The 10,583-nt window shown below is 37.4% G+C and overlaps 2 protein-coding genes and 1 long non-coding RNA gene across 5 annotated transcripts; all 3 read left to right on the top strand.

The window, feature by feature from the left end:
- Positions 1 to 908: 908 nt before the first annotated feature.
- LOC105119125 (probably inactive leucine-rich repeat receptor-like protein kinase At3g28040) lies at positions 909 to 3,424 on the top strand. 3 transcript variants are annotated; one of them, XR_841083.1, is made up of 5 exons: positions 917 to 1,400; positions 1,539 to 1,690; positions 1,816 to 1,977; positions 2,421 to 2,579; positions 2,939 to 3,424. XR_841083.1 is itself a non-coding variant. In XM_011017232.1 (4 exons), the coding sequence occupies exons 2-4, from the start codon at positions 1,767 to 1,769 to the stop codon at positions 3,079 to 3,081; spliced, it is 492 nt and encodes a 163-aa protein (XP_011015534.1). In that variant the 5' UTR covers positions 909 to 1,400; positions 1,539 to 1,766; the 3' UTR covers positions 3,082 to 3,424. The 3 variants fall into 3 exon arrangements, 2 of the variants coding, with proteins under 2 accessions (XP_011015534.1, XP_011015533.1); XM_011017232.1 differs by having other exon boundaries at positions 909 to 1,400; positions 1,539 to 1,977; positions 2,442 to 2,579; XM_011017231.1 differs by having other exon boundaries at positions 910 to 1,400; positions 1,539 to 1,977.
- A 1,875-nt stretch (positions 3,425 to 5,299) lies between these two features.
- Positions 5,300 to 7,173, top strand: LOC105119127 (DNA-damage-repair/toleration protein DRT100-like). The gene is made up of 2 exons (XM_011017233.1): positions 5,300 to 5,355; positions 6,184 to 7,173. Exons 1-2 carry the CDS (start codon positions 5,300 to 5,302, stop codon positions 6,848 to 6,850), a joined length of 723 nt encoding a protein of 240 aa, XP_011015535.1. The 3' UTR covers positions 6,851 to 7,173.
- A 1,001-nt stretch (positions 7,174 to 8,174) lies between these two features.
- LOC105119126 (uncharacterized) lies at positions 8,175 to 9,481 on the top strand. Its single transcript, XR_841084.1, has 2 exons — positions 8,175 to 8,258; positions 9,143 to 9,481. It is a non-coding gene; the product is annotated as an uncharacterized LOC105119126 (long non-coding RNA).
- Positions 9,482 to 10,583: the final 1,102 nt, after the last annotated feature.

Genomic DNA, 10,583 nt, shown 5'->3' with positions numbered 1-10,583 from the left:
AGACTACCGCGCGAGATCTGTTTTCGAGAGCGAAAAATTGACCCCGTGACAGTGTATATGATGGTCATCTTTGCCCTAACTTTCTTCGTTCAAACACATCAATAATATTCTAATCAATGCATTTTCTTTTTTCGTAGTTATATAAATATATTTATAAAAAAGAAAATGAATTTGTTTTGAATGGACTAATATATATCATTCAGATTAAGAATCCAACAATAATTAATATGGAAGTAAATCAGCCTAACATATATTTCTTTCTTCAACCAAATTAGCAACAATTGATGATGTCGATAATACATTGGGAATCTTGACCGACTTCACAAGTCTACGGAGAAAAAGAAGTGCAAGTGGATGGTGAAGCTACCGGGAAATCACTTCATTCCATGAAAAACGTTGAGGAAGAAATTTTTGTATTCCACAAGATCAAATCAATTGTTCAGAACACATGACTTTCCATGTCTATATATGAAGAAAAACCAGAGTAGTGTACACAACAAGTTGGAGGAATTGACTAGTGGCAGACAGTGATTGTGGAGCCTTAGACTTGATGCATCTATTGGATCCTCATAAATAAGAAAAAAGACAACCACGCACATTGATCCGGTGCATCTAGCGGAACCTAATATGTCAAAAAATAAAATAATGAATTTTCTTAATCACAAATTCACATATGGCTTTTTTTAGTATTGTTGTTTTTTTCCAAGTTTAATCACAAATCCACAGATCAGTGGGTATATTTAGTATTGTAGTTTAATCACAAATCCACGGAGTAGTTTTTATTTTTTATTTTTACTGTGTGTCAAAGTCAATTGACTGTATGAAGAGAGCCAAAGTGTACAGTATTCACAGTCCCAAATACACATAACACTGCTACTGTGCTCATTAACATTAACTATTTATTGAAAAGTTGATTTAAATTGAACAGAATTTATATGTCAAACGTAGTATAAATAGGACCTCTATGGTTGCCCGAATGCACATATGACATAACAAACAACAATATTCTACGTAGTACTTCATAGAATTATCCAAGATGATGATGAAAAAAATGGGGGCTTGGATGTTGCTAGCATTATTGACTTTGGTTGGCGACTGGTGTGGTCGTTGTTATGGGTGCTTGGAGGATGAGAGAATTGGTCTCTTAGAGATCAAAGCTTTGATCGACCCAAACAGCATTTACATGGGAGATTGGGTGGAGTACAGTAGTAATTGTTGTGAGTGGTCTTGGATCGAGTGTGATAACACTACAAGGCGAGTGATCCGACTCTCTCTTTGGGGTGCAAGGGATCAGAGCTTGGGGGATTGGGTTCTCAACGCATCTTTGTTTCTGCCTTTTAAGGAATTGCAAAGTCTTGATTTGTCCGGTAATGGACTGGTTGGTTGCTCTGAGAATCAAGGTCGGTTCAATGCTTCTGTTCTTGTAATCGTAAAGTAAATTCATATCATTGTGTGAATCTTATACTGAGATTAGGCTGATGAAGTGGCTAGCTGGTGTTTAATGTCAATTATCTTGCTTTGATGTGTTTCTCTTCCAGGCTTGAAGTCCTATCATCAAAACTGAGGAAACTGGAGGTACTTGACCTAAGTGAGAACCGATTTAATGATGATAAAAGCATTTTATCATGCTTCAATGGGCTTTCATCTCTCAAGTCTTTGGATCTGTCAGACAATCAGCTGACAGGATCAGGTAGCTTCTATGGTGACCGTTTAATTATTTAGCTTTGAAACATTTTCTTTTCTCCTTGTCATATGATTTAGCTTCTATGCGTTTATTTCCTTCCAGTATGCTTAATTTTGAGAAACATCATGCAGGTCTCAAAGTCCTGTCATCAAGGTTGAAAAAGCTGGAGAACCTTGACCTCAGTTGGAATCAATGCAACGATAGCATCTTTTCATCTATAACTGGGTTTTCATCTCTCAAGTCTTTGGATCTGTCAGCCAATCAGCTGACAGGATCATCTACTGGTATCAATAGTAAGTTGCATTCTCTTAAGAAAATTGAGGACTTTATATCTACTTAGTAATTAATGATAGCGTTAATTTCATCATGTTTGACTGAGCTTTCATCTCTAAAGATTTATATAAATTGTTTTTCTAATAAGACCGGAAGAGATCAAAATTAGGATGATTAAAGGTATATATTGTTACAGCTGTTTATATGGTCACTGTTAGTGCAGATTAATTAGGGTAGCTGGCAGATGCATGGACACGTGTTAGAAGTTGTTAAGAATCAGTTAGAGTTAGTTAGCAATATAATAATAAATCGTGTAAAGCATGTGGGGAAGTTGTAAATGGATTACGCACGCAAGAAATAACAGAGTCATTCCTCTGTTTTCCTTCTGATTAACAGATGATTATATTACAACAGTACACAAAATGGATACTTCCACTCTATCCTTCTGACAATCTTCTTTCAGGTTTTCAAGTGCTAGCTTCAGGGTTGAGGAATTTGGAGGAACTTTATCTAAGTTCCAATAAATTGAACGACAGCGTTTTATCATCTCTCGGTGGTTTTTCAACTCTCAAATCTCTATATCTGTCAAACAATAGCTTCACAGGATCAACTGGTCTCAATGGTAAAGTTGTAAATCATTCCTACCTCAGATGGCATTCCCTAGTGAGGTTTAATAATTACACGTGTATTAACCCCTAAGTAATTGTTTGGATGAAGCCTTAAAAAGGTTTATATAATTAATTCTTTAACGAGTGAAATAATTTGAAACTTACATCTACACGCTATTAACTTTTGTTCAATTTCTTAATTTTTTTTTAAAATAAATGAAGGTGAATATTTAATTAATAAAATTTTAATATCATATTAAAAAATTATTTTAATTTAAAAACTTATGCTATGTCTTGTATATTTACTCTAATATTATAAATTATTGAATTATTGTAAATAATCATTATTTATTGTTAATTATCTCTATCACAGGTTTAAGGAAATTAGAAATCTTGTATCTGGAATCATCTGACTTCAAGGAAAGCATTTTGATAGAGTCATTGGGAGCGTTGCCATCCCTCAAGACCTTAGATGCCAGTTATAGTACATTTAAACACTTTGGGAAAGGTCAGTGACAGTTTTGGTGCCTAAAACAATATGATATTTATAATATATTGATGGATCTAAAATTTCTGAGTCTTAAATTAAGGGTAGCTGGCAGATGCATGGAGTCAGTTAGAGTTAGTCAACAATAGAATAAACCGTCCCTCCTCTTAACAGAATGTGGGGAAGTATATATATATAATGATTTATAAATGGATTACGCACGCAAGAAATAACAGAATCATCCTCCTCTTAACAACTTAATTAAGGCATACAACCATCCCTCAAGACCCTTTCTCTCAAGGATACTGCTTAATCAGTGTTTAGTTTCTTATAATCTTAATTACTAATATTGAATGGAATGGTTACTATTTTCATCATACCTTTTCTTCTTTTACGTCATCCCTGCCACGTCAGCCAAAAAATTTCTGCGGATTTGCCACGTCAGATTAGGTGGGCCCCACATTGCCTACGTGTTTGACACGTCATCCTGCCACGTCAGCATAACTGGGTTTTGATTCTGTGTGGCGGAGTCTACGTGCAACCGGTTCTGAGATTGAATCTGGGCCGTTTATCAGGCCAGAATTATTTTGATCAAATTTTAGCCGTCTGAAGTGCGATTTGGACGATTTCAGACTTGTTTCCAGCTAATTTGATCGTTCCGGATACAATGGTACGGTCCGATTATTGAGATTAAGATCAGAAATGATAGTGATGAATGATTAAAGAGAGATTGCCTGATTAGGAGGCATTTGATGGTCATCATGGTGGTCGATGGAGCTGAAGAAGAAGAAATCACACATGTTTGCCCAATTACATGTGTTGAACTATTATATGGGAATTTTAATTGCCTTGAGGGAAGGCAAAATTGGGACACTCTAAACACCCGATCATGTGGACAATTTGAGGTGGAGAGTGAAATTTGATGAAGACCAATCTTGACGAATCTGAGCACTGGTAGTCTCGCCAGATGTTGAGAAATCAGGTATAAAACCAGGATACCCCAGATCACTTGTAAAGGAAAGCCGCGACAAAGCTAGCAAATGGTTGTATATACGAAAAGACAGTACGATGGATAAATATGGCCTAAGAAGTTTTGTCTAGGAGATTGGGTTTTAAGCGGGACCGGTGTGACCCCTCCAATCTTTCCTGGGAACTTGCTTAGTGGAAGTATTATCCATACGATACTATTTTCGTATATGTGACAGTTTGTTATGAAACTGTTGAAGACTAGCAGGATGACGGCACAAAGGAACAGTTGGGTTCCATATGATCAAGGATCTGATGGAGTGGTGATTTCTCCAAGAAAGTTAGATTCGGTGACTGTAATTTCTCGAGGGGAGAATTGATGAAGACCCTGATAATGGAAGAGAAATACAACAAAGGGATAAAGATTGGCACCCTATTTAAACTTGGATAGATGTTGTGACAGGATGAGCTGCTGTCAAACATAAGCAAGAAATAGGGAGAAATCTGGAGAACCAAAATTGCACGAGAGCACATGAAGATTGTGTAGGAGTACCCGGAGGATCCAACGAGGTACTATAATGAGACAACAGGTGCAAGGAGAAGAAGAGTTCCCAGATGAAGTTCAGAGCAGAGACTATGAAAAAGTTGTACAACAAAAAAGTCTCTTGTGCTCTTGATAAAGGCAACAAGCGAGGACCTTTCAATGCATGCAAGGATGGAAGGATGAGCTGTTGCAAATGCACCTAATTGAGGGGGTGCAAACGCCTGTGATAAAAGGCGACCGCCTTTGATGAAAGGCGAAGACACCAAAGGGAGTTGGTGCGGGTGGAGCAGTTAAGCAGAAAAGGCGTAGAAGCTCCAAACATAGAAATTGAGGTGGAGGATTGCGAGGAGTATACCACAACTTTCTCTTTCTATGTAATTAGTGGTAAAGAATTTATGGAGCCACTTTGAAGCATCTTAGCTGAAGGAGGATGCGACTGCCTATAAAAGGCGAAGATACCTTAAAGAGAAAGTGTAAGGGTTATGAGATGAGCCCATGATCAGACCGCCGCATGACGACGAGCGAAGACACCTCAGGAGAAGGTGTGAGGGCCGTGGAAGGAGCTCATTTCAGAACGCCCCAGAGCCAATGTGATGGCTAGGTATGAGTGGACAGATGGATAGCCAATGAAGTGGCTATGATGAGTATGAAGACAAATGCAAGATTGACTTTCATGGATATTGCCCCCATGCTAAAGATCAATGAGCTAGAAGACATTTGCCTTGGACAATAAGTGGATGACTTGTGGAGCATTACGACGCGGCTGCTATGAAGGAGCAGAGGGCATGCGCAGGTTCCGAGAACAAGTTGACTCTTGTCAAGGTGGTGAGCTCGGTAATGGCATTGTAATACTCAGAGTATGAAGATAAATATGGATCAACCTTTTATGGGCTGCCCCCATGGTTAAAGGTGGAAAGCTACCTGGACTCTTGAGACTAAGAGTAGGAGACTCATGGAGAAGTAAGGCGTGGTTCCTAGGGTGGAACAGAGGGCAGGCGCAACTCCTGGATGAGTAGACTCTTGGAAGAGTGGTGAGCTTGTGATCATATTGAGATACTCAGATAATAACTGTCGCACTTAAAATATCCGTTTGAGGGGGTGTTATAAGTCTTGATGTGAGGCTTGATGAATCATTTCGGACCGAGCATGGTTGAAGGGGAATGTTGTTCCAGAGACAAGCGTTAACACTATTCAGATGTGATGTGGCAGACCATCTGGTTATAGTGATCCTTTTGTGTGAGAAAAAATGTGTTTTAGTTACTCTAATGATTGAAAGGTTTGACGAGTGCCTATAAACTTGGCCAAAGATGCTCTCAGAATGGAAAGCTTGGAAGAGCTGCAAGATGCAAGCTTGTGTTGAAGAAGAATGAGGACAGTTGCCCCACATGAATGGCAAAGGGGGTGATTGTTAGGTTGGTTGCCATTAATGTGCAACAACCATTTGCTATTGCACCAACCATGTGCACTCATCCAAGATGTCAAAGGCTGGCAGCCACCATTGTTGAAGAAGAGTTGGAGTTGGCAGCCACCTTTGTTGAAGAAAAGCCTCCATGAATGCCTATAAATAGAGGCATATGCAAGAGAGCAAAATGAGTGAAGAGAATTATGAAAATGTGAAGAGAGTAGAGAGGAAGGAGCTTACAGCAAAGAAAAATTTCTACACTTACGAAGGCGATATCCTTCGTTACATGTCTGTTATGGATCTTTCTTGTAACAGATTCATTGGACAAATCCCGACAGAATGGGGAAACTTAAGTGGGATATTTGCTCTAAATCTGTCACAAAATAATCTCACTGGATTGATCCCTTCATCCTTTTCCAATCTGAAGCAAATAGAGAGCTTGGATCTTTCTCACAACAACTTGAATGGGAGAATTCCTGCACAACTCGTTGAACTGACCTTTCTATCTGTTTTCAACGTGTCGAGCAATAATTTGTCAGGAAGAACACCGGAGATGAAAAATCAATTTGGTACCTTCGATGAAAGCAGTTATAAAGGGAATCCTCTTCTTTGTGGACCTCCATTGCAAAAAAGTTGCGACAAAACAGAATCACCATCAGCGAGAGTGCCTAACGATTTCAATGGAGATGGTGGCTTCATAGACATGTACAGTTTCTATGCCAGCTTTGGTGTGTGTTACATAATTGCGGTGTTGACAATTGCAGCAGTACTGTGCATAAATCCGCATTGGCGACGCAGGTGGTTTTACTTCATTGAAGAATGCATCGACACTTGCTACTGCTTTTTGGCTATAAACTTTCGCAAGTTGTCCAGATTCAGAGGGTGATTGGGTCTTATCATGATCGAGTGGGCTGCTTTCTGAATTTGTTGCAATCCTCTGTGGGGAAGCAGTCGCATTCCAAATCACTGGTTGCTCACAACATGTATAGCAATTTGCCTGTGAGAAGTGTTCTGTCGAAGTGTCTGGTTCTTGTTGCTTAGCCTTTCTGTTTTGACATGACTTGTGTTTGTCATTGTGCTTGTATCCATATTTGTTTGTTTCGTTGTTATGCCTTAATTATGTTGCGTTTTGGTCTTAGATAAGCAATCAACCAATACTTCTTGGCTTCTTGTGATTTCTATATCCCTAATAATATGGAATTTATTCACCATTGTAATAGTTTACAGTATCGTATTTTCTCAATTAAAAAAATAATTGATAGAACCAAAGGATCATACCAGCAAGGTGGAATGTGGTAAAGCAATAATTTTGTTTGCTGAAAGAACACAAGTCTAAACTTAAAACAGGGCAACGGCATAATCTGTCTTCCTTGCAATAATGTGCTTGATTGCTCGTATTTAGACCTCCTCTCCTGTCCTGTTTGCCTCATCCATGTAAAAAGCAAATAAACAAATATAAAGTTCCATACTTTTAATTGAATTGAATTGCCAGTAAGTTCATTGAATTGCCAGACAGAGGATTTAACTTTCATGTATAACCTTTTTCAGAATATAGTTAGCTTAATTTGTCATAATGAAAATGATTTTAACTTGAAGCTTCGGTAGCTAAACTCTAAGCAGTTCCGGCTTGCTTAATTACTCTCTCCAGAGGTATCTTCTTCTAGTAGAACTCCAGCCTTCTGACCTCCAAGATGGACTCAATTAGGAAGAATTTGTGTTAGCCCTGCACATATTTTGTATGTTAGCTATCTTACAGTATGTTAGCTTTGTATAGTTGCAGTGGATATTATAGTATCTTACAGTATGTTAGCTTTGATGAGTTGCAGTTGACAGGATTTACTGGTATCAATAGTAAGTTGCATTCTCTTATACGGTTTCTTTATCAAGAAAACTGAGGACTTTATATCTATTTAACAATCAATATAATGATAGCACTTCATCATGTTTGACTGAGCTTTCATCCCTGAAGATTTATATCTATGGAGCTTTCAACTTATCCATAAATTGTTTTTTTAATAAGACAGGAAGAGATTAAAGTGAGCTGGACCAAAATTAGGATGATTAAAAATTACGAGTGACGATGTATAGAACGGATACTTGCAGTCTATCTTCTTCCTTAATCTATGCACTGTATATTTTTTTGATGTATAATTTGAGAACTATATATATATCTTGTAGGTTTCAACTCCAACCGACTCCAACCGATCAATTGAACAGTAGCATCTTATCAATTCTGAGTGGGCTTTCATCCCTCAAGTCTTTGGATCTATCATTAAATAAGTTGACAGGATCAGGTATAATACACAGTTCTATCTAATTGCTTCACTTGACAATGGGGTACTTGACCTAAGTGAGAACCGATTTAATAATGATAAAAGCATTTTATCATGTTTCAATGGGTTGCCTCTCTCAAGTCTTTGGATCTATCAGACAATGGGGTGACAGGAAACAATGGGTTGACAGGAAACAATAGTAAGTTACATTCCCTTGAGAAAATTGAGGACTTTATATCCATTTAGTAATCAATGATAGCATTTCATCATGTTTGACAGCGCTTTCATCTCTAAAGATTAATAAAAATTCGGATGATTAAAAATTACTTCTTGACAATTATTGTAAGAAACCGTGTAAGAATATAATGGTAGGAGGATTACGTAAGAGCCTCTCAATTCTCTGTTTTCCTTCTTCTCCTCCCCTGCTTCTCACCCTTCTGCTTCATTTTGTTAAGCCAAGCTTAACAGATGATTATATTACAATACACAAAATGGATACTTCCAATCTATCCTTCTTGACAAAAACGCAATCTTAAGGAATAAAAACCATCCCTCAAGACCCTTTCTCTCAAGGATACTACTTTAAGTCAACGTAAATTAGTGTTTAGTTTCTTAAAATCTTAATTAATAATATTGAAAGGAATGGCTACTCTGTACCACCACTATTTTCATCTTACCTTTTCTTCTTTCTCTTTCACAGGGACTTTCTTCAATTCGAGCACTCTTGAAGAATTGCGTCTAGATCGTACTTCTCTCCCATTAAACTTTCTCCAGAACACCGGAACATTACCTACCCTTAAAGTATTGTCTGTTGGCCAACGTGTCAAGGTAAATTAACAACTCTGCTTCCACTCAAGATTCTTTCAACACTATATATTTTGACTATTTCGAGATAACTTGTACAGGTTGGTGTGAATTGAAGAATTTGAAGCAGTTAGATCTCTCCGGAAATAATTTTAGAGGTTCACTCCCAGATTGTTTGGGAAACTTGTCATCTCTACAACTATTAGATGTTTCTAGTAACCAATTTACTGGAAATATTGCCTCCGGTCCTCTTACCAATCTCATATCCATTGAATCCCTCTCACTATCAAATAACCTCTTTGAAGTTCCCATTTCAATGAAGCCTTTTATGAACCACTCAAGCCTCAAGTTCTTCTCCAGTGAGAACAACAGACTAGTAACAAAACCCATGTACTTTCATGATTTGATTCCAAAGTTCCAACTAGTCTTTTTCCGCTTTTATACATATAGTAGAACATTAGAAGCAGTCAGTGGAGAAATTATCAACATCCTTTATCACCAATACGACTTAAGAGTCCTTGATCTCTCATACAACAACATCACTTGAATGTTTCCATCGTGGTTGCTTAAGAACAATAAACGATTGGAGCAATTACTTTTGAGCGTGAACTCTGTTGTTGGTACTTTGCAGTTGCAAGAACACCCAAATCCGAACATGAAAGTCATAGATATATCCAACAACCACATGAATGGAAAATTCCAAACAGTATTTGTTTGATCTTTCCAAATCTGTGGAGCTTAACGATGGCCGAGAATGGATTCACAGGTTGTATTCCTTCTTGTTTAGGAAATATCAGCTCTTTAGGGATTTTAGATTTATCCAACAATCAATTGTTCACAGTAAAACTAGAACTGCCAACAACAATGACGTTTCTCAAGCTGTCAAACAACAATTTGAGTGGGCAAATACCGACCTCAGTGTTCAATTCTTCTGGTCTGTATTTTCTCTAAGTGGTAACAACTTTTGGGGTCAGATACTTAGCAAGTGCAACACTTGAAACGAGTTTGCACTTTTCCTATGCTTTGAAAGCAAAAATGTTGTTAAAGACACCTCATAGAAGTCTCAAATGAACCTCATTGAAAAAATCACCATGAGAAAGCTGAGGATTTTAGCTCCTGGTTAAGGATGATGCTACTTTATTTACTACGTACTAGGTCGTTCATTAGAAGTAAAATTATACAGTATCTATGAATCTATAAATCTTGATGTGGATAACATGTCTTTTATGATCAGATTGAAGAGATAAACTTTGTCTCGTTGAGCTAAATCTGACCTGAAAATAAAAGATGATCGCTAAAAAGAACACAAGTAGATGTAAGCTTGTTAGATGAAGAGCCATGGATATATATATTATCATTTTATGTCAATTACTTGTTGAGGGCATTTGATTTTCGTAAAATATTTTATAAAATAATATATTTTATATTTTTTAGATGCCTATCTCTCCTTCCCTTTCTTTTGCCTCCGATCCCTCCTCCCCTTTCCGTTAAAGACTATTTTAGATATCACATGTAAATTTAATGGATCTATAATATACTTAA

The sequence above is a fragment of the Populus euphratica genome, unplaced genomic scaffold (genome assembly GCF_000495115.2).
Source record: "Populus euphratica unplaced genomic scaffold, PopEup_1.0 scaffold2545.1, whole genome shotgun sequence".
In the NCBI taxonomy this organism is placed as follows: domain Eukaryota; kingdom Viridiplantae; phylum Streptophyta; class Magnoliopsida; order Malpighiales; family Salicaceae; genus Populus; species Populus euphratica.
Note: the sequence above shows the minus strand (reverse complement) of the source record. Positions and strands in the feature narration are given on the sequence as shown.

Bases quoted from the DNA above. Each gene is read 5' to 3' on its own strand.
- LOC105119125 (XM_011017231.1), top strand. From the start codon at position 1,767: ATGCGTTTATTTCCTTCCAGTATGCTTAATTTTGAGAAACATCATGCA. The intron at 1,978-2,420 runs GTAAGTTGCATT...ATCTTCTTTCAG, and splicing joins ATCATCTACTGGTATCAATA to GTTTTCAAGTGCTAGCTTCA. The intron at 2,580-2,938 runs GTAAAGTTGTAA...TCTCTATCACAG, and splicing joins AGGATCAACTGGTCTCAATG to GTTTAAGGAAATTAGAAATC.
- LOC105119127 (XM_011017233.1), top strand. From the start codon at position 5,300: ATGACTTGTGGAGCATTACGACGCGGCTGCTATGAAGGAGCAGAGGGC. The intron at 5,356-6,183 runs GTTCCGAGAACA...AAATGTGAAGAG, and splicing joins GGAGCAGAGGGCATGCGCAG to AGTAGAGAGGAAGGAGCTTA.